This window comes from Convolutriloba macropyga, chromosome 4 (genome assembly GCF_964194025.1).
Source record: "Convolutriloba macropyga chromosome 4, txConMacr16.3, whole genome shotgun sequence".
NCBI lineage: Eukaryota > Metazoa > Xenacoelomorpha > Acoela > Convolutidae > Convolutriloba > Convolutriloba macropyga.
This window is the reverse complement of record NC_134471.1, coordinates 60,142,099-60,165,334: the sequence shown is the minus strand read 5'-3', so window position 1 is coordinate 60,165,334 and position 23,236 is coordinate 60,142,099. Positions and strand designations below refer to the sequence as shown.

The 23,236-nt window shown below is 36.9% G+C and overlaps 1 protein-coding gene across 3 annotated transcripts; it reads right to left on the bottom strand.

Annotated features, from left to right (window-relative positions):
• Positions 1–11,236: 11,236 nt before the first annotated feature.
• LOC142338576 (uncharacterized) lies at positions 11,237–22,635 on the bottom strand. Of its 3 annotated transcripts, none has more exons than XM_075388376.1 (3): positions 22,329–22,635; positions 13,252–13,355; positions 11,237–12,024 (listed from the first exon to the last, which is right to left on the bottom strand). In XM_075388376.1, exons 1-3 carry the CDS (start codon positions 22,511–22,513, stop codon positions 11,432–11,434), a joined length of 882 nt encoding a protein of 293 aa, XP_075244491.1. In that variant the 5' UTR covers positions 22,514–22,635; the 3' UTR covers positions 11,237–11,431. The 3 variants fall into 3 exon arrangements, with proteins under 3 accessions (XP_075244491.1, XP_075244493.1, XP_075244494.1); XM_075388378.1 differs by lacking the exon at positions 22,329–22,635 and adding an exon at positions 14,826–15,040; XM_075388379.1 differs by lacking the exon at positions 22,329–22,635 and adding an exon at positions 13,727–13,739.
• Positions 22,636–23,236: the final 601 nt, after the last annotated feature.

Here is a 23,236-nt window from a genome sequence, read left to right as displayed (position 1 = left end):
CTTGTGAGGCGAATGGCTATCTTATAAGATTCTTGTAAGACGATTGTTTGTCTTGTAAGATTTTGTCGGAAAATCTTGTAAGACGATACATCCTCCTTCAAGATTCTGTTAGAATCTTGCGAGATCTTACAAAATATCCATTCGGAGTTGTCCCGGGTATCCAACAACACCTCGGGTGGAAAATTTTGAACTAATGAAACCTTTTTTGGGGGTAAAAATGCTAACAAAGTTCTATCGCTCATGTTGTAACTCAACCATTGACGCCATTTTCAGACTTTTATCAAAAAAAGTTGACATTTTGATGCTTCTTCCAAGGGTGCTAAAATTTGAGATAATTAAATTTTTCCAATTCTCTGCTGTCCCTCAAAATATTGAAAAAATTACTTGGAAGGATTTGGATAAATTTTGCGATAAGAATGAACAGAGTTTTCTAACCCAACACAGTTACCAGGCAATAACTTCTGTTGAGACGCAACTCTGAGGGGTCGAGATTTGAAAAGCAACAATTGTCAAAGAATTGAGATGTCCATAATCAAATTTAAAATGTGCAGCGGCACACACAACCACAGGTGTTGTTGGCAATGCAAACAGCAACTGCGATTACGATGCAGCATTTATTAGCAAGAGCAGGTTGCAGGTCATTCTTTGACCTTTTGGCCTTTGCCACGATTTGAGTTTTGAGATTAAATTGAGGTACTGTGCAAGGAAAACCACACCATTTTGAAGAAAAATTACACAATCAGATGTGGAAAAAAGGAATTAACTCACGTCATGCCAAACAGCAGATTTACGCTGCATCAAGACAAAAAGCGGAAATTAACTTATAAAGAGGAGGACAATTCTGAAAGAATGTATGCGAAGAGGAAACAGAAAAACTTCAATAGGCAAGAGTTTATGACCACAGCAGGACAGAGGTCAAAAATTTTCATGCAGATGGTGACCAACTACCTACCCAGGATGACGTCCACGACTCAAGGCAAGTATTGGCCAGATCCACTTGGGTCGCAAACAGGTGGTGCGGTGCGACCCAACTCAATAATCTGATAAAAAATGAGTTGCGCCCTCCGTCTGGCCAGTGGCACTTTTTTGGTATGTTCGGTGCCCATATTTCGGTATCTTTGGTCTCGTCAATACCCGCACATTTCGATCTATTTGGTCTGGGCAATACAATCATTTCGGTTTGTTTTGTGAGGCCAGTACCCACATTTAGCTAGCTTTAGTCTTGCCAATAGCCAAATTGCGGTCTGGTTGGTCTGGGCAATAAACACATTTCGGTCTTTTTAAATGCTATTAGAATGCTTGCACGTTAAAGTTGGTCTGGGCATTGGTCTGGATCAGGGTCTGCTCTGTCTGGCCAATGATCGGGACAACCTGTGTTAAGTCTGGGAAATGGTGGGCAAAGTCTGTTCCGTCTGGTCAATACCTATTTTTATGTACGGTCGGTCTGAAGTCCCACTGTTGGCAACCCAAGTCGGTCTGCCCAATACCTGTCCTGGTTCCCGGACCTTTCTTGGGTAACTTTGACGTCCGATGCCGTAGGCGATTGGTGAGTGCAGAAATTTTTAGTTACAGAGCAGAGATTGCAAATAAAGTCTTTTTGAGGTATGAAAACCCTAAAAACTAAAAATTTCATGCAGAGATTGCAAATGACCCCCAAACGTTTTTCACTGCCTATCATAAAATAAAATTGGCAGCAACAATTAAACTGGAACTGAGAGCGGTTCAACCGTAAAATAGCGACGCGAGTTATGGATATTTGACCAGCAAAGAATTTTTGTCATACGTTCGGACTCAACAACTGAAAACTTGTACAACGCCTAAAACCTATGACATTGGTGGGCACGCAGTATCAGCATTGTCTAACTGTAATCCTCTACAACCATGGAGTGGCGGGTCAATAGGGGTATTTGATGGAAATTATTCAATGTCCTTTTTTGCCATAATCATGGCATATCTATCTAAAACCTAAGCTCAGTGGATGTTCAACAGGTTGTTTATAGCAATAAACGACGAGATTTGATGGAGGTTGTAAGCTGGGTACGATTACGCAAGAGTTTTGTTACTTAGCTCAGCTTGCATTTGATTGGAAGTTGCGTGACCCAACCAACATAATAATGATGTTGACTCTTTTTTTTACATTTTCCGGTTAACAGAGCGGATTTATAACATCCCCAACATTACTTCTAAAAGTATGGATGATGTTTTGTTATACAATATATTGCAAAATTGTCAAACAAGGAAAAGCAGAATTTGGCATTGCACCGTATTAGAGCCGTCATTTGTGGATGTCCAAACAGTCAAAGTTTGGCCTAATAACTCGATAAAAAATGTTTAGCCTCCGTACGCCATCTAGGAACTGAATCAATGTCTTGGTGTTAACTTTCATCCTAATTAATCTAATTGAGAGATGAAGCCTTGTGAAGTTGCTCCCTTGCGAAGTTGTCTCAGATTACTGTAAAAAAAACGCTTGGGATTTGCTTTTTTTTGCGCTTGAGAACTATAACACAAAAATTTTTGTTGGCAATGGTAGCATTAAATACGGTTACGTTGTCCCGTACCTAACTCCAAGTGTGTTTCAGTTCTGGAGCAGTATAAATGCACGTCTTGCTACAAAAATCAGTTATGAATCATTACAATATCAAGTGTATTAGTCATATCAGACTTGAATTACACTTGGCAAGTGATTCCTAAGTGTAAATTAACTATTGAAAAAAAGTCATATGAAAAATTCGAGTTCCAGAAAATTTTTCAACGTGCCACAATTTTCGCATTTATTTTTCGACACTTTTCCGGGGTGCCATGAAACCATGCCAGGGGCATACCAAACAGTGAGTTAGTACCCCGGGGGAGTCTGATTGCTCAAATTGGGACCAATTGATGGTACTTCAGTTGTTCTGGGCCGTTTTTTCGCCGTTTCAGTCCATTTTTGGCCGGAATTTCACGAAATTTTCATTTCAGACAGCTGTAATGTCTTGAACCGAAGATATTCAGGGCAAAAGTTTGGTGAAATATGTTCTCTCCCTGGGTACCAGCTAGTAAAAGAGCCGCTCTCGCCATCAGTTAGTGAATTTATAGTCTATGTTCATAATATTACGAACGAGCACAGGGTGACTGGTATCAAAATGGGTCATTTTGCTTTATGCTAGGAGACCAATATTTCCCCAACCAGTGTTCAAAAAACAGAGCCATATAAATGATTTTGGGGTCATGCCAAATAAAAATTTTGGGGTCATGCCAAATGTTCCGTTCGTTAATAATTTTTTGACCTTTTTCGGCCAATTTTGACTTTTTTTGGCTATTTTTGAAGTTTCCCCAGCTATCTTTGACGTTTTTTTTGGTATTTTTTACAATTTCTTGGCTACTTTGGACGTTTTTTCAGTCATTTTTGACATTTTTTGAGTAAGAAAAAATCAGAATTGCTGCCAGTCTGCCAAGTAAAAAATCAATTTTGGTCCCAAACTGGCAAGTAAAAAATGAGATTTAGCACAAGTCTGGCTATTGTAAAATCAGAATTGGCCCAAGTCTGGCAAGTAAAAAATCAGAATTGGTGCAAGTTTGGCCATTGTAAAATCAGGATGAACACAAGTGACATGAATCAGTCTATGATTCAGTAATGATGAGGAATTGCATTTACCATTACTGAAACGCACTTGGAGTTAGGTACGGTGTAGTATCTACAAGAAGAGAAACGGTTGCAGGATATTCTCCATTTTTGGCCTTTACAGTTATGGAGACCACATTGAGGAAATACAAGGAAAACTGCACCATATAAAGTTAAGATTAATGCCATCTAGACCTAAACAAAAATTAATGAATTCACGTCATTCCTAGCAGCCTTAAGATGAATCAAGGCACGAAGCACATATTTTTCTATTTAGAGAACGGTACTGAAAGAATTTACTGGCACTTAAAACAAGCAATGAGAAAGTTACAACACGCAAAATTTATGACGCATCAGGACAGACGTCACAGTTTTTGCTTCGGGCGCTCAAAGAACGACAAATTGCTTATCTTTGACATCTCACGCTGTGCACGGTAAGTGAGTAGACAAAATGTATAAGAGATTGAAATCAGATATAAGAGATTGAAAAACTCCTTGTAAGCATGGTTATTCAGCTCCGAAGAAGACTAGGTACACCGCTCGTGTCCTATTTGAAAAACTCTTATTTCTAAAACTTAGGCAAAAACACAGTTTAAACCAATAAGAACACTCAAAACAATTTTATCGCCTTTTTTGTAACATTTTTAAACCAATGTCGACTGTTAATTGCAATGAAAAAATTAGTGTACAGCTGAGAACTCATCGAAGACATCTTCAAACCAGTTCAGCTGCCACAACCTATCATTTTTAAGTAAAGCTTACAAAAACTAATCTAGAGTTGACCAATAAAAAATATCTGTCATGCGTGGGGGCAAAACAATTGAAGCCGTGTACAGCGCCCACATCATTGGTGGGCGCGCCGGATCACATTTTTGTAATTTTAATCCTCTACGACCACGAAGTGCCGGTTCAGAGGAGTTGCATAATGGAATTGTCAATTATGCGTGTCAAACAATTATGCGTGTCAATTATTCGTGTCAAAAACGTTGTCAATTATGCGTGTCAAACACAACCGATCCCTCAGCATTACCCAATGCCTACAAAACCCTAGAAACTGAAATGCGCAACTGTACCTGTTTCCTGTTTCCATCATGCAACGGATTAAAGCATTTGACACAAAAGCCACCATAGATCCCGGTCGACAATTCAGCTTTGCATTGAACGCCATAGCAGACTTTCTTGACTTTACAGTGGAACTCAAAAGTCAGCTTTTCTCTACAGTATCTCAATGCGGAAAAAACACGTCCCTTTCGAAGAATATGGAGCTATTTACAATAACCTCATATAAGTTAGTGAAAAAATTTTTGAACTATCTTAAAGGTTCTGCACATCTTATTTGCACTTTTCAGCCGCCAACGCTTTAGTCCAATCAAGTTTGAGATACCTTCAACAGTTTGCGCCACATTAACGTTGCAAAAATTGTCGATGGCAAAATCGGCGCTCTACCCGTTGATAACGCTTTTGCAGTCATCTATCTTACAAACGTTATTCCGGTTACTTGGTTGAACCCTTGCTGGCGAATACGAGACCCTCGCCACAAACCAAAGCAAACACCATAGGAATCCATGCTCATAGGATAAATATTGTCAGTTATGCAGTGGATTCCACCTTACATTAATACACGATCCGGCCAAGCAAATAAAATTCCCACGGGAGATTTCTCTACTGAAGTTTCTTCAACTAATCATTCAATCGCTTTGTCAAGCATTAAAACACAAAATCAAAACATAATACATTTTTGCGACAGGAAAATTTAAACAAATAAAGCCGTCACCAACCGTTATAGCAAAAAAGTCAAACATCAGGGCCTGTGAAACGTATATAAACAGCAGTTCAAACACAACAAATTCCCCCTCAGCATTAGCCAATGCCTGTAAAACCCTAGCAACTGAAATTCGAGACTGTGCTTGCTTCCAGTTTCATTCATGCAAGGGATTAGGGCATTTGACACGTACGCAACCATAGATCCCGGTCATCAATTCAGTTTTGCGTTGAACGCCACAGCAGAATTTCTTGAGTATACTGTGGAACTCAAAAGACAGCCTCTCTCTACAAAATCTCAATGCAGAAAAGAGCACGTCCCTTTTAATGACTACAGAGAGAATTACAATAACCCCATATAAGTTCGGGAAAGTGTTTTTTGAACCATCTCAAACTTTATGCACCTCTTTTTTGCATTCTTCAGTTTTTGAACTTAATCACGTTTGCGATACCTTCAACAATTTGCGGCACATTCAATTTCTTGGAATTGCCGATAGCAAAATCGGCGCTCTACCTGTTGACAATGCTTTCGCATTCATCTATCTTACAAACATTATTCCAGTTTTTTGGTTGAACCCTTGCTGGCAAATACGAGACCCTTGCCACTAATCAACAATTTTCGAGCCAGCAAAGGAAAATTTTTATTTCTAAAGTCTTAATAGACCAAACAGATGAACCGAATTTCGACGAATTTGTTCAAAACTTCACGAACATTGGAGCAGAACACGTTCAGAAAGATTTTGATTTGGTTTACGTGAAACATGACCAACAAGTTCTTCGTCAACCAGAACGGTGAGAGATTTTGCCTGGGAATTTGAAGCAATTTTGATTGTCAACATTCTTTCTGCACTCAAACGGTTCAAAAACTTCAACATGCGGCTCCAACGTAACCCCTTGTTGCAAAAAAACTACAACAAAACTCTTTTAATCGTTTGACAATTCTTTGTAGGAAAAAAATATAAGAAAAAATTTTTCCCTGAGAAATAAATTCTAAGACATTTGGAAACGCAAGATAATTCATCACAAAGAATCTGGTACTTGCCACATCTTCAAGTCAAAAATCCTTATAAGCCAGGAGGACCAGGCCGAGTTGAAAATGCAGTCAATAAAATCCGCATACATCTGTATAATTCAAACCTTCTTACAGGACCAAATTTTTTTAAAAGCTTTTTAAGGAGTCCTGATGACGTTTAGAGAACATTCCATTGCAGTCCTGACTGCAATCAATGGCTTTTTCATGCAAATTGCTATTCATCAGACAGATCAATCAACTCCTCGGTTCCTATTGCTAGCAGATTACCAGATACAGCAATATCAGTTCACTAGGCTAATTGTTGGGGCAAATTCAAATTGCTCGCCTCCGTGATTGAAATATGTTCCAAACAATTTTGCGCAGCAAAACAATCAATAATTTCAAAATGACCCTTAAAACCATTAAAAAACACACCGTTTCTACAAGGATCATTACATCCAATCACATGCATCAGAAACAGAAGCCTGTGTAACGGCACTGGAAACAAAGCAAAGTCTGAAAAAAAATTGGTTTCGCATCAAGAAACTAAAAAATTGTTTCCAACAGTCTTGATGTTGTAAATCAATTTTCTCCAGATGACATGGAAAACCAGACAGATACTTTTGGGATTTTTGGTGTTAATTGGAACATTGAGAAAGACTGCCTCCTCGTGAAAACATATACCGGACTCCCAAAAGATTCCGTAGCATACACAACACGACATAAGATCTTCATTCTTGTCTCTTCCATCTTTGACCCAATATGGAGAATGTCTCCAACAACAATCCGTTGCAAAGTAGTTTTTAAAGAAATCTGGAGACTTGTGAAAAATGAGAAGAAGCGATTGCTATTCAAGTTGTTAATTTTCATCAGAAAAACTTGCACTCATATCTTTCTTCTTCAGTGGTAACTTTGTCAACATATTTGTCCACATAATCGTATTTTCTATTAGAAAAATGCGTAGGTGCCCCAATTAAACAAGCCAGCATACATAAATTAGATTTGGAAGCCAAAAATCTTAGCTTGCGCCTATTTTCAAAAATATTGAAAAAATCATCCATCCACGTTTCTCATTCGATATTCTGGACAGACAGTCTTCTAGTCAAGTATCGCATACATATTTAAGAGGTATCGTATACATATTTAAAAGGTATACATATTTAAAGCATCATTCTTTTGCGTTCTTTGCTCAATTTTCTGGACCAACAGTCAAGTAGGACTTGATTGGATATCCACAACAAAAATGCAACCAATAAGTTTCAACAAGTCGTCTAAAAAGTTAACCAAGATAAAATTCCAGTTAAATAACAATTAACACAAACAATTTTTCCCCTAAGGAACAACAGCCCGTCCCATAATTATCCATATCATGTTTGAGCAGCGCATGACTGTACTTTTAGCTTGCCAGAAGAAAATCAACCGAGCGCAGTTTTCAACTTGGAACAATTTGCTCCTAACATTACCTTTCAACCAGGCTTTTTCGATTCAAAACACACAGGTTGACTGACCAGTAGTATACAACAGATGACATCAAACTTGCAAGAAATCTGCTGATCAAAAAGTCCCAGTGAAATTTATCTTCCCAACAATCAAAGCTTTGAAGCGTGGTTCCGAGAACAATGTTAAGTCCAAAATCTGTCTGCTCAACCCAAATATGAAAACAATGGAGTCCTTCGCTCTTGTGGAAGATTCCAATTTGCGATCGGTAACCAAGAAAAAAAAGAAGTTTCCAATTTTACAGCACGCTAAAAATTTTTCCAGGCTCTACTTAGAACAAGCATATAACATTTGCAATCACCAAGGAACAGAGCCAAAGAAGCGGTGATAATGAGCTAATGGACTCCAAAAACATTTTTGAGCTGAAAGTTATATTTTTTCTGTAGAATATTTGCTACGCAGTATTGTCAATCTATCAAATCTGAATAGTACTTGGCCCAGTCCTATTTCAGCTTTCATTTCATCAAACTCACCATAAAAGCCTACTCTCTGTGTTAGTCCTCCATAAGAATTTGTTATTTTCCTCGTGATAAAAGAATCAGAAAAGCCGTCATTTGAAGTAGCTTGCCTTCACAAATTGCAAGTGTGAAAAGCAGAACAACAGAACGCAATACCTTTAGAAATCTTTCAGCGGAAGATGAAATCAAAGAGCTTTGGAATATACATACACTTCACTTCCAAAAAAATTTTGCGTCAGTGAAAAAGTGATTCCTAGTAGGAATGTGAGATAAGATTCTTGTTGGCTGTTTCACAGAAAAATTGATCAATTTTTCAACTTTTCAAATCTTGAAAAATTGTCTGAACTTTTTTCTGCTAAATTTTAACTGCAAGAAAAATGCATGAATTTTTTTTAATTATTGTGAATTTGTGAATTCTAGGTAATAAACAAGATTTGCCAAACCGTTAATCAAGACTTGACAAGTTTTGGCTAAATCTCGACAATTCTTGATAAATCTTAAGAAATGGAAAAGATGGATCAGCACTAAAAATTTAGCCCAGGACGTGAAGTTCACACGGCGACCTAATGTTTAAGAACAGCAAACTGCACTATTTAATTTGATTAAAATTTTTTCTATATTCAATTGATTTTTTTGGTTGACTAGCCAAAATCAAGGATGGTTCAAAATTTTGTTTTCTGGAGAAAATGCTCTTTGTAAAGTCCGTTTTGCTATAACTTTTGCACTGATTTCTGGTAGTACTATTAGCTGCGGGACTCTGACCCATATTAAAATTTTAGCAAAAGAAAGAAAAATTTTGTCTGAATTCCTGTTTTCTTATAAATATCAAAAAAAAATGTTTACTATCTGCAGTTTCTTTTTAAATCTGGATGTTTGAATTGGCAATTAAATTGTTTAGTAAAACTTTGGTTATCAACGCAAACAGACCAACGGTTTAAAGAATCACGTTTTGTCGGTCTATTTCAATCTTCCGAAATATTTTTTCTTCTCCGCTTTTCAAAATCAAAGACTTCAAAAATTTCCCAATTTTATAGCTGAACATCGACGATTCTGTAGGTTTAAAACCGTAAAATCGAGGATACTGAAAACACCCACGGGAATAGGTCGATTTTGCTTAACTCAAACCAAACATTCTGACAGTTTCACACGGTTAATTCCAAACATAACACCTGTCTCCTGCGTCTGAAACCAAAAAAAATTACATAACAAACCCTACAATACAACCAATTAAAACATTTCAAGTACCGACGGTCTTCTATGTTTGAAACCCAATACACCGGTTCATAGAAAACACTAATACTTAAACAAAGAAAGTAAACATATCCATCACTATCCTACGTCTTAAGCCAAACATACTAAATCTAAGAACAGGGTATTTCAGAAGTTTTTCTTACGTTTAAAAACAAAAAATAAATCAACAATTAGTTTTTTGCATGAAAGCCAAATATATCAATTGCACTAAAAAACATAAACATGATTATTGTTTTCATCTGAAAACCAAGCATATCATAAGAACACTTCTTGTTTCTTAAATTTAGAACCAAACATACCGACAATTCCTTACGTCCGAAATCAAATATACCAGCAAATTCTTCCGCTGGAAATAAAACTTCTTGATGATCTCTTTTTTTATACCAAACGTACTTAACCTAAGAAAGCAAGTATACCGACAAGTTTTTAAAAGAAGCTATGTTGGAAGCTTTGTAGTTCAGTTCAGTTGATTGATGTCATCTTCGGTTATTTTTTGCTGTTCTTGAATCTCGTGACGACGCTTCGGTGTGATCCACGTGATTGCCGTTGCGTTTCACGATTGAATATGTTGACTAGAATATTTGGTGTTGTGAAAATTGTGATGGAAATTGCACTATGTTCAAGTCTTCTTGTTTTTTGTGTTCTTTGCTGAAAATTGAAAGCTAATAGCAGATCAAAAAAAACGAAAATGTTTAAACTTGGGTTTGAACTAAGCCCCTGCAAACTACCCATGGCATTATGCACGCATTTTTATCTTATTCACTTGGGGAGAAAAACTGAGCTAAAGAAAACTGTTCAAGTAAAGCTCTGAGAAAACTGATAGAGAGATTGCTTTCCCTGGCGTTCCAGAAAAAGAATGACACTCTTGAGAATTTAGTTTTCCCACTAGACAATCTTACTGGATCTTAAGTTTAACTTATCGAACCTAGTTATGCAAGAGTATCAATTTTTATAACTTTTGGGAGTTGCTGTCTAGTGGGGGTCCGCTTGTTAGGGTTTCCCTTTAAGATCTCCTGTTTAGATTGAGACTAAATTTGGAGAAAGTGAATGCGTTTCTGCCGAATGCTTTGACTACTGTATTCTTAACATATTTTTTGGCGGAACAAATGCTGCGTGCAACAATAGCTTAATCACTTGCTTGAATTGCTTTATAATGCTCCAAGCTCAAGAGACTTAAGCTCGAAAAAAGTCAAGTGAATTTGATATTTTTTGAATTTATGCAATTTATTTTCAAGCACGTGATGGTTCAACGTTGTAATTAGCACATTTTCGGCTGTTGCGGAAAGTCAAAAATCACTCCAAGAATGATTCGAAATTGTAAAATGGGGTATGCGTTATATGAAAACTACGCTGGGGTTTGCAAGGGGAAAGACTCTTAGGATCTTCTAAAGTGGTGGTGATCTCCAATAATGCAGAATTGCGAGGCTTGTCGGTAATTTTTGGATAGGAGTTATCTGACCGCGTTACTTTTAATTTCATGTAATTTTACCGCATTACCACTCTTGCATGTTTTGGCGTTAATGGTGGTGGTAACTGGATCCGGGTTCATTAAAAAGGACTTTCTTCCATTGAAATTCAGATTATTTTCCCCTCATACATAGCACAACTAAAACCCTCCTCGTTTGCCAATTTAAACTTTTAATTGGGTATTTTAAACTTTTAATTTGCCATTTTAAACTTGAATTCATGCTTTTAATACATATGTTGAATACCCTTTCGTTCGTTAGACCTCTTTTGTCTGGTCATCTCAACAACGCCGGTTCTTTTTTTATAATCTATAGTTTTTCCTAAAGCAGTCCTTTTGTAATCTCTTGTCTTTGGAGTGTCGGATACATTCAGATTCGTTGCAGATTACTGAAGTTCTGTTGTCTTTGAGAAATTATCTGGAACCTTTTCTGTCGCTGGAATATTTGTTGTCGATGGAGTCTTTGTTGTCGCTGGAATCTTTTTTGTCGATGGAATCGTTGTTGTCGCTGGAAATTTTGCTGTTGCTGGAATCGTAGCTGTCGGTTGAATCGTTGTTGATGTCGGAATCGTTGTCGTCGCTGGAATCGTTGTTGACACTGGAATCGTTGTTGTCGCTGGAATCGTTGTCACTGGAATCGCTGTTGTCACTGGAATCGTTGTTGTTGTCACTGGAATCTTTTTTGTGGAAAGAATTTGTGAAGGCTCTTTAGTTTTAGTCGTTTTTCTAGTTCGTATTAGTTCGATCGGTGTGCGTTCACAAATATATCTGTAATGGTAATTGGTGCATACTCTGTTTTGATTGGGCACATTTGCTCCGTAATAGGGCACAACGCTGAAAGGACAGGGGTAGTTCTGGAACTCAAAAGGTCTTGATGTATAGCTTGACCTCCACACCTCATGGGGTACTCGTACTTTCTCTGATATAGTGTACCACTCGTTTTCAGTTGTATTCTTGTAATAGCCCAGCCAGTATTTCTCTAAATACACAATACTTAAAATTCAACAAGTTTAGCCCTAAATGATATGGGCGAGATTTATAACGAGAAATTTAAAGTTCTCCTCTGATACATAAATCTTATCAGGATATAATTCCGAAAATTAATAAAACACTTAAATGTGAAAAAATAGAGATCAATAACAAATTCTTTTTTTCGAATCACCTAAATGAAGTTCATTACATAATAACCAAGGTTGAGGTGCCAGACGGAAGTTACCTCTGATCAGACCCAAGTCCAGCGCACACGGTATGTTTCCAGACCAAAATTACAGTGTCTGGGATTTGGTTCGAGTGCACAATAGTATGATCATAGGTCTTTTTGATATGGGGGGGGTCTGATCAGAGGTCACTTCCGTCTGGGTTGATCTCATCAGAGGTGGATTCAAGTGCACATTAGTCTGATCAGAGATTATTCCGAACGCAATTGGGTCAGACCAGAGACCATTTCGAGCTCATTTTTTCCATTTTGTATGATCCCCGTAAAAAAAAATTTTCAATAACTGTAGGCCACGACGTTTCTCATGGAAAGCTGTCTAACTTCATCGATTGAGTCAAAAACATACACTAATGTAATGATAAACAAAAAAAACTTTTTCTCAGCAGTTGAGTTTTGTATTCATTAGCTATACTTATAGAATTGGCTTTTCATTAGATTAATATAATTTTGTACTCACCAATTTTTATGGAATAATGAAATTATAGCAAAATAAAAGAGATTCGTTCATAATGAAAACCATTCACTGATCAGACTAATTCGAGCGCAATTAAGTCTGATCAGAGACAATTTCGAGCGCACTCCGAGCAAACACGCTGTTTTGAGCGCTCCTTAGTCTGATCAGTGGACACTTTGGTCTGGGATGGTCTGATCAGAGGATACTTTCGTCTGGCATGGTTTGATCAGAGGTCACTTCCGGATAGCACCTCTGAAATATTTTTCTTTTTACATTTAAGAATTATCGAGAAAATTAGCTAGGTAGATGAAAAATTCTAAAAATAAGTAAGATCAGGCTAGTAAAAACAGCTTTTTAAAATTACTCGGTTATAAGCACCAAAAAAATTTTATAAAGTTGTTTGTTTATAAAAAAAACAATGATTTTTGCAACGATTAAAACCTTATGATTAAACAAGTAAAAATTATGCCAAGTCACATAAAGGCGATTTTTAAAAAAGTTGAACTTTCTCTAGAACTCAGCAGAATATGACTAACCGCGCATCCGAAGCATTTTGGTGAATGCATAAATTGCTGAACGAAAATGGTTTTCCACAACACTCATATCTCCTCTTGCCATGGGCTCGAACAATTTTCCACCCCTTAAACAACACAAGTCATCTTTTGGAAATCGGTAACGTCCACTTAAAAACGTCCAGTGTGAAATATGGCGAGAGGAGAAACCATTATACTAAACGATAGTTTGAAAAGCGTCGCTGTTCTTTGTCGCTATATTCCCCAAATTATGACAATATTGCGGCAGTAAAAGGGTTACAGTTGCAGCACCAGTTACCTAGAGTAACTGGTCAATCGAGACAAAAAAACACCGGCTTTAAGTGCCCGAATTCCTAACTGCATCCAACCAATCTCTCTTAAAACCACATGCCCAATCGTAGGACGTTACAAAATATCAAGAAAAATTAATAAAAATTCAATAAAAATACATCAATAAAATTTTCCAAATTAGTAAGACCTTTATATGGTACAGATCCTACCTATACAACGGTAGATCTTTTAAATGCTATCACATTAAATATGGTAATTGAAACTGGTTCAGGACAAACTCTGATTCACCATTTCAATTCTATAAATACCGAACAATGCTAAGAAGTCATAGAAAGCTAAGAGATGTAAAGCAGAAATATAAGAAAGTGAGATATAAAGCCGTATTCTTGTTGCTTCAATTTAAACCAACTTATTTAGGATAAATTTTTGCAATACCAAGGTCGAGGTGTGCGTTAATGATCAGACCCATCCAGACTAAAATCGGTCATGATCAGACGCATCCAGACGATAATCTGTCATGATCAGACTTTAGCTCGTTTTTCACACGTGCTCGTTTTTGACTCGTTTTTATTGTTGCCATGATCAGACCCATCCAGACCATAGTCAGCCATGAACAGACTTTAGCTCGTTTTTAGAAATTGTGCTCGTTTTTACCTCGTTTTAAAACTCTTTGCTCGTTTTTACCTCGTTTTAAAAATTTTTGCTCGTTTTTACCGCGTTTAAAAATTTCTGCTCGTTTATAATTTTTTTCAGTAAGAATGAATTCCAAAGTCTTGTTATAAACTTAGTTTTTAATTATGAAACAAATTTTAAGAACCAAAGTTTTCTTTGGGACTTGTAAATTAAGAGGAAATATTGACAATTGATGACTGATATATTTTTTGCAAGAATAAAAAAACAGGAGGGAACCACACCCAGAACATACTGGAAAAATCTCAACAAAGTCAGTTTTTTTAAACAGACTTGAGATAATTTTCCGACAATGTTATTGCCATTTTATACATACTTTTGCTCGTTAATGATCAGAATTTAGCTCGTTAATGATCAGAATTTAGCTCGTTAATGATCAGACTTTAGCTCGTTAATGATCAGACTTTAGCTCGCTAATGATCAGAAGTTAGCTCGTTAATGATCAGAATTTAGCGCGTAAATGATCAGACTTTAGCTCGTTAATGATCAGACTTTAGCTCGTTAATGATCAGAATTTAGGCAGACTTTGACTAGGGAGCTCTTTCAAGTAGGCAGACTTTATTATGACGCTCGTCCAAGTAATCAAAAACGCGAACCTGGGTAAGTTCCAACATAATAGCATAACGTAGGTCTTTTCAGAGTTGCATCTCCTCCCCGCTCCTTCATTATGGGGAGGGGATGTAGCTGCAGAAAATACGAGTGAATCACTTCCCGGACACCACCATAGATAATCCAGTGATAACAAATGGTACAGTTTGTCGTCTCTTTCCTTGTTTGTATCGATCAGATAGTCAAACCAATTAATATTAAACATTAGCCTTTGATTCTCATTTTTTGGTTCGGAAATGGCGTCCGGCTCTTAATGCTAGCACTGGCTTGCAAGTTTTCTTTAAAAGCCCATGAGGAAATTGCCTAAATTATGGATGTGAACATGTTGCGGTCAAAACTCAAAATTTTCAAATTTCATATCAAGTTATTAGACTATTTTTAATGAGTATACAGCATTGCCACTTACCTGTAATTCTCTTCTATTAGTGTATATGTCTAATATGTATTGTTAATCTTCAGCGAACTGCTTTCATTTGTGGCGGGTTTTAGCTAAGGGTCACAACTTTTGTTTCCGATATTCGGGTGACCTCGAAAAAATGCTGTAACATTGAAGTGCTCTAACTTCTAGGGACTGGAGCTTAGAACCCTACAAGGGGGGTTGGGCATACTTTTCACCTGATGCTCGAACCAATGGTGTTAGTCTCGATGCTCGTTTCGTTTATCGACTTTACAACTGACCCTGAACGGCACACTTTCCCTTTTTGTTAAATTCCACTTAGTTTTCGCCATATAATCATATGATCAATTAATTGCGTTGCATAAATACGTTGTCTTAATGTCACGAGCAGTGTTAAGTTCACGCCAACTCTTGATATATAGGCGATATCATACTTTCCATTTGACTTATGAACAAATTTTAGTTAAAATTTGAAAAATAGGTTTTTTTCTGTTTTAATGCGCATTTAGATACCAGATATTAAGTCAGAAACGTTTATGTAAACTTTTGTTGAACTTGCCATTATAACGCCGTATTGTGATGTTTAAAATTTCAACTTTCTTAAATTTTAATTGAGGTAGTGGGGTTAAATTGTTATTTACTTTTTATTTTGCTATTTAAAAAGATGGAATTCATGAAGGGGATACTATCTTAAGTTGCAAATATCGTTCATGTGATGTTTGATGACCACTTTAAAATGTCATATGGTGTACAACTTATCAGCACAACGTATATTTGCGCTTTTAGAGCCAAGCTGTATGACTTTTGAGTTACAAAATTGAACTTGCTCTTAAATGTTTTGCCAAAATCCTAAGGAAATTACAGTAAAAAGAGTTTATAAAGCTTTTCACGAACCAGAACGTGCGTAAATATATTTCTAGTTTTTCACTTCTAATATCAGTCTTAACAATTTTGTTCCGTAATCTCCCAGGAAATTTTAAAATGCAATATAATTTGAAATTTTTGTCAAAATTTTCAAGAAGTCGAAGAATACTTAAGAAAGTTGCGGAGAAGTTGATGCCTTCTTTGTCTAAGAAACCAGTCACTTTTACGCAAAGCTTCCTTATTCCATTCAAAATTGGTGGTTAAGTGTCTGAGCAGTATTTGCACATGGTTAAATTGAATCAGAAGTATGATCAACTGAGAAGAAAAAGAGAAGAATTGATACGATTGATAACAGAAGACTATTGTATTTCTCAAGTTAATTCTGGATTGGACGCACACTTCGGAGAGGAAGACGAATTACTCAATTTGTTTGATAGAGCAGAAGCTAAGTATAGTGGGAGTGATGGCTCGGAAGTAACAGAGAGGTGCATTGACTAGGGAAGTCGCCTATTGGATCACAGAAGATACCTTCTGAATCTTTTCGATCGCAAGGAGCGCGCAGCTTCAAACAGTAGAATAGTTTGCTTTGGTAAGTTTCAGTATCTACTTTCAAGACACTGGCAGAAAAAGCTCCAAATGCAGCACTTCTAACGGACAGTTCTCCTTAGGACAATGGCGTAAACCTTGTGAGCAGTGGCTCACAAAAAGAGAAAAACGAGAGTCTGTCTCAAAAAAGCAACTATTGTGAGTAAATCTGATAGTCGCTCATGTGAAGACAAACTTGCAAAAGAGGAGAAAAAAAGATTGCGAAACTTCAACAAATTGAAGAACGACAAGAGAAAACCAAAAAGAAGGCTGACCTTGCGTCCGTCCAAGAGAAGCGTCAGATTCGTTTGATGAAGATCGAACTCGAAAATTCTTTTGGAGAGACATCTGATAAGTTCAAACCATCGAGACTGAAACATAGTCTGACGATGAGAAGACCCTCAAAAAGTCAACAGATCTTCACGAGAATTACCATGAGTACGCAGAAAAACTAAAAGGTCATCAACCGGAGGTTGCTCAACACTCAAATTCATTTCTGAAGCAGGAGATATTTTCCTGTCATATAACAAAGAGTCGACAGCAATACACTTTAGAAGAAGATATTGAAAACTCGTTTGAATAACAAAAAAAGAATTTACAGTACTCTTTTGCGAAAAAAAAGACAGTCAATTCTCTCCGATCGAATCTCACATACAAACACATTTATGTCTCCAGGGGACCACTGTGGTATTTTCTGCTCAGCATCATCAACCAGTAACAGTCACAGAAATTTACCATACCTATAACTACGTGAATTGGATTGTAATCCACTGGATTACCTGAATTGGATTACCTGAATAGAGTGGAATGTATCTGTTTTCTAAAAAAAAACAGTAGATTTAGCTGGGATGAGAAAATGAGCCATTTAAAGACACTTGCTGTTGGAAAAGCCAAGCGAGCTGCCAATAGAATGAGAAAACACTGAAACGAAAGATTGGCCAGCCTCATCATTTTGTTTCTTCACATCTTGCCAAAATTCAGAACTTCCCAGAGGTTAGATTTAAGGACATATTATCCTTGATTGAGATGGCTGAAACGATATCAGCGTTTGTCAATATTTTACAACAGTTTGGGTATTCGAATGAGTTGCTTTCTTGCAGTAACTTCGATATTGAAGGCAGTAAGTTGCCGCTAGATACGAAGCATCGATGGTGTGCTTTTATAGGGTCCCCAAGCAGATCGAGTTGAATACCAATTTTGTTAGAGTACAATAACTGGTTGCAAGAGGAAGCCCAAGTGCACGAGCGCTTGCTTTCCTTTACGCCAACAACGTCGAAATTTGTGCCAAGCCAGTCGAAGTTTGGAAACAAGAGCAGACTTCAAAATGTCTCCGAAGATTGAGTCTTCCTTCAGTTCAAACGATAACCAGGACAAATCAGAAGTGATATGCCTTCTCGACGGGTTTTGATCAAAGAATATGGACCTCCGCGATATTCAAAGGTATGAAGATTGATGAAAGATACAGAGTTGCGAAAGAAAAGAATTTGTGTTTCTGTTGTCCCGGAGACAATCAAACTACAAAGGATTAACCGAAAAAGCGCAAATGTGGCATTGAACGTTGTTAAAAAACCCACAACAAGCTTCTCCACCACAAAAAATCTGTTTTAAATAAGTCTTCTATCACGACAGAAGTGACTAATCTGACCAGTAATGTAGAGTCAGTGAGAGGCTTGATGCAGAAAGCGCGTGACAAAACTGTTGGCCAAGAAGGACATTCCGAAGATACAATTCGAAGACTATTTGTAATACGGATCCTACTCAGACATGCGTGGATGAAAACTTTTGCTAGATTAACTTGAACTACGTGGAGCACCAGGGTCATTAAATGTGACTGGAGTTCACGGCACACAAACTACAACACGCAGAGCGGTTCAGGCTACAATTGGGCCGGCTAACTGTTTGCAAGTCAGCGAAAAGCTACTCACAGTTCAAAGTCAAAGGAACTTGGAGATTGGAAGAGTGTCTACGTGGTCTAAGAGATACAACAATAACCGTATTTGAAATGTGTTCGTTTTAAGTAGATTGATTTGAAGAGAGTTATGACTATTCTAGGCCAGAATGCCTATGAACTGATCCGACCTGTCGAATACAAAAAGGCGGTGAGAATCAAATGTGGGCAACCAAGATACTACTTGGAAAGACAGTAAGTGGTCCAGTGCCAGTCAGTAAATTGCGGTTTAGTGCAGCATGTCAATTTTCCAATGAAGATGATGTCAAATTAGCCGAAGTTGTCAAGAAATGGTGGAATATCGAGTCCTATGGAACACTATTGATTGCATACAAGCAGGCGAAAGTAGATAAGTTCAACAGCGCGAGTCTCAATTCTACATTTAAGTTCCACGGCGATTGATACGAAGTCAGTTTGCTTTGGAGTGGAGAGCAAATAAATTTTCCAACAACTTTTCTGCAACCACGAACCAACCGGTGTTGTATGTACCGCATGACCCAGTTTTGAACCCGCATAAACAAGGCAAAGTGAGGAGAGTGTGTAGCGCGGCCTGTAAAGTTCCCGGTCACTCAATCAACAACATGCTTCTAGCAGGACTGCACCTACTAGCCAGTTTGATTGGGATCTCGGTAAGATTCCGAGAACAGAAGTATGCCCTAAGCGCAGTTATTGGAGATATGTTTCTTCAAATTGAAGTCAAAACCAAAGATACACAATTTTTGCGGTTTCTGTAATTTGACGACAACGAGCAAATAGTATTATATCAGTATAATTTCCACATATTTGGACCAAAATTGTCTTCAACGTTCGCAAATTTTGCGTTACAAAGATGTTTTTCGGGTAACGCAAAAAAGCGAGCAAGCGAGTCAAATTGCATGTCACGAATTCCACTTGAAAGACTCGCTAGTGTTATTTAGCAGCCAGGAAGAAGCGTCTGAGCTGAAAACAGAATCAACCGCACTCCTAGCTAAGGGAGCTTTCAAAATGACCAAGTGTGCGACAAACATCGAAGAGAAACTCACGACAAAGCCTTGACTTTACTTGATCTGGAATGGAACAACAAAGCTGATACCCTGAAAGTCTGTCGAGGCATGGAGTTTGAGCCCAAAAGCCGTTGAATCCAACGTAAAATTTTGTCAGTTGGTTTAACCGTGTTTGATCCATTACGTTTCTTGGCGCCGTTTGTCATTCGTATACGAATCATATTCAAAGCATTATGGCAAACAAAAGGACAACAATGGGAATCTTACAACGGGGATGGCTTGAATGATCAGTTCTCAGACCGAATTGCGGAACTCCGGAGAAGAATTTGATGTTCAGAGATGGTATCAGACTTTGAGCAAAAGTCTTCAAAACGAGTTCAATGTAATCGGAGATGCATCCAAAGACGCGTTTTGTGCAGTTACATATTTTGGAACAGAAATTATATTTCAAGATCAAAGTGTTTTTTTCATCATGGTTACAGCCAGAGTCGCACCAATTAAACATCCTACGATTTCGAAACTTGGAGTTGATGACAGCTATAACCGGGAGTTGTTTGAGAGACTCAATTTTGAAAGAACAAATGATTCGTTCCACAAAGTTTACTCTTGCTCTCAATCAAAAAAAGTTATTCAATGGATCAGATTGAGCAACGAAAAGCAGCCGACGTTTGATTCCAACAGAGTTGTTAAAAAAACTCATCAACAGTGTGTGAATTTGATGAAGTTGCCAGCAGTAACTGGATTAAAGGTCCAAAATGGTTGAAGGAACCATTTGTTTCAGATAAAGAAACCAGCATCTAGCTGAGCAGGATATGAATTTTCAAGTTTAAAGAGCAAACGAAGCAGTTTATATAGTCAACTGGGAACGATTCAGCCAATACAATCGGCTGAGGCAAACAGTTGCTTGGATCTTAACGCTTGCCAAAAAGAACTCTGAAAAACAATTACTTGAAGAGCTTATGATTTGGAAACTTGTTCAAAAAGAGACGCATGTAAAACAAATTGCGGACTCAAAATACACGGAAACAGTTTCTTCAAAAGCAAAATTGGTTCCATGTCTCCATTCATCGATACTAATAGTGTCCTGAGAGCAACAGGACGACTGAGAGGAGCTAATTGCCATTTGGTACAAAACATCTAATCGTTTTACCTAGCAAAAATAGAGCAGTTGAGTTGTTTTTCATTTACCAACACGAAAACTTTCATCACGAAGGTATGTATTAGATTTGTACCCAAGTTCAGAAGAAATTTTGTGACCAAAAACCTGTGCAGGTTTTTGTACGGTCAAAACTCAATGTTTTCCGCTGTCATCTCGAGTTATTAGATTATTTTCTGATGGGTATATAATTATGTCATTTACCTGCAATTCTCATCTATAAACGACTATGTAAACGGGTCAAGTGAGATCAATGTTGCATTTTTTATCAGAAGTAATGTAACAAAAATCACTAAATTGATGGAAAATTACGTATTTAACCTTGTTAAATGGCCCTCAAGATACCTAGTGTAATTGGTTAATATGTTTTGTTACTCTTCAGCGACCAGCGAAGTGCTTTCATTTGTGGTGGGTTTTAGCTCAAGGTCACAACTTATGTTTTAAATAGTCGAGTGACCTTGAAAAAATGATGTACTTTTGAAGTGCTCTAACTCATAGAGACTGATAGAGACTGGAACTTAGGACCCTAAAAGGGGGTTGGGCATACTTTTCACTTGATGCCCGAATCAATGGTGCTAGTCTTGACGCTCGTTTCGTTCATCGACTTTACAACCTAACCCTGAACGGCACATTTTCTTTTTTTTGTTAAATTCCACTTAGTTTTCACCATATGATCAAATGATTATTTAATTGCGTTGCGTCAATACGTTGTTTAAATGTCACGAGCAGTGTTAAAATCATGTCAACTGTTGATATATTGGCGATTTCATACTTTCAATTTGACTTATGAACCAATTTTAGTTAATATTTGATTAATACATTAGGTGTTTTCTGTTTCAAATGACAATTAAATACCAGATATTAAGTCAGAAACGTTTATGTATATTTTGTTGAGTTTTCATTTATCGCGTCGTATTGTCATGTTTAAAATTTCAACTGCCTTACATTTTAATTGAGGCAGTGCGGTTAAATTGATGTTTACTTTTTATTTTGCTATTTAAACAGATGAAACTCCTGAACGGAATACTCTCTTAATTTGCAAATACCGTTGATGTGATGTTTAACTACCACTTTAAAATGTCATTTGGTTACAATTTTTAATCAGAACCTTTGCGTTATTGAAGTCAAGTTGTATGGCTTTTGAGTTACGAAATTGAACTTGCTCTTAAATGTTTTGCAAAAATCCTAAGGAAATTACAGTAAAAAAAATTTATAAAGCTTTTCACTAACCAAAACTTGCGGATATATATTTCTTGTTTTTCGCTTCTAATATTAGCCGTAATACAATAAATGGAAGGATACCAATCGCGGAATCATTTAAAAGGATCTATCAGAAGTTTTTTTAGACTTTTTAGTTAAGTTGCTCGAAAAAACTTCAAGAAATGGTACCGCTGTGCGAAGTTTTTTGGAGACGGGGGTATGTGAATAATCGCTAATTAGTTTATTGTTTGACCAAAATATTTTTCAAACTGAAACCACTGGACGAATTGAGGCATATTTTTCAAACTTAGGTTTTTTTGTATCACACCTAAAGATGTGAATTATTAGCAACATTACCTGCGGTGACATGATCCTATAGCTGAAGAAAAGGTCGTTCTGTCATTGAGAGAACCCAGAAAGAAACACTTTTCTGGATTAGTTTCAAGCAAGACAAACCCACTTGGGCAAACTGTGTGCGCATCAGCATTTTGTTGAAAATATAGAGAAAGAAGTATCGATAAAAGAACCGTCAATTTTGACATCTCGCGTGCGCTGCTTTTTGGAAAGTTTGTATATTTAATTACTGATAAGAAAGACGAAACAACAACATATGCAAAACAGGGTCAGGGCAAGAAATAATAAACATGGCCGACATTTTTCCAATCGGTGACATTTATCAAGAACTTTTTTATTCAACACAAAGATTTTAAATCAAACAACTACTTTAAAATTACAGAAGTTGCAAAAATACAGAAAATGCATTTTGTGTCATGTCATGCGTTTATGAAGTTATAAGTAGTCTGACCGTTTGAATAAGAACGACAAACAATTTCTGACGAGTTATTACTTTGTAATAACTAAAACTTTCTCCATTTTTTTAATATAATATGTTGACTTTATTGATGCATGTAGCCATTAGCAGAATTAACTTTTGTTTTTCATCTTTCAAACAAAAACTTTATGCGCAACCTTTTAAATACGGTCAAAATATTCTTAAAAAAACAATGTTACAGTTAACATTGACGTTCATTGATCAGTCAAAAAAGCCAATAAATTTCTGGACAATAACTTTTCAAATAATTCAATTTTTACAATTGAAATTTATTGAGTTTTTCATCTTTTTATTGAATCTTTTCATTTTAATTATATAAATCATGATAACAAAATCGGCGGAAAACTCATAATTTTTCAAAGTGACTAAAATTTTGATAAATAATTTTGTATAGTCGTAATTCTCGCTATTAAAATTGCTTTGTACTAACATG

Excerpts from the sequence above, each read along its gene's own strand:
- LOC142338576 (XM_075388376.1), bottom strand. The coding sequence starts at position 22,513 with ATGTCAAAATTGACGGTTCTTTTATCGATACTTCTTTCTCTATATTTT. Across the intron at positions 13,356-22,328 it reads ATAGGATCATGTCACCGCAG|GGGTGGAAAATTGTTCGAGC; the intron begins GTAATGTTGCTA and ends GTGTTGTTTAAG. Across the intron at positions 12,025-13,251 it reads CAAAATGCTTCGGATGCGCG|AGAAATACTGGCTGGGCTAT; the intron begins GTTAGTCATATT and ends TTGTGTATTTAG.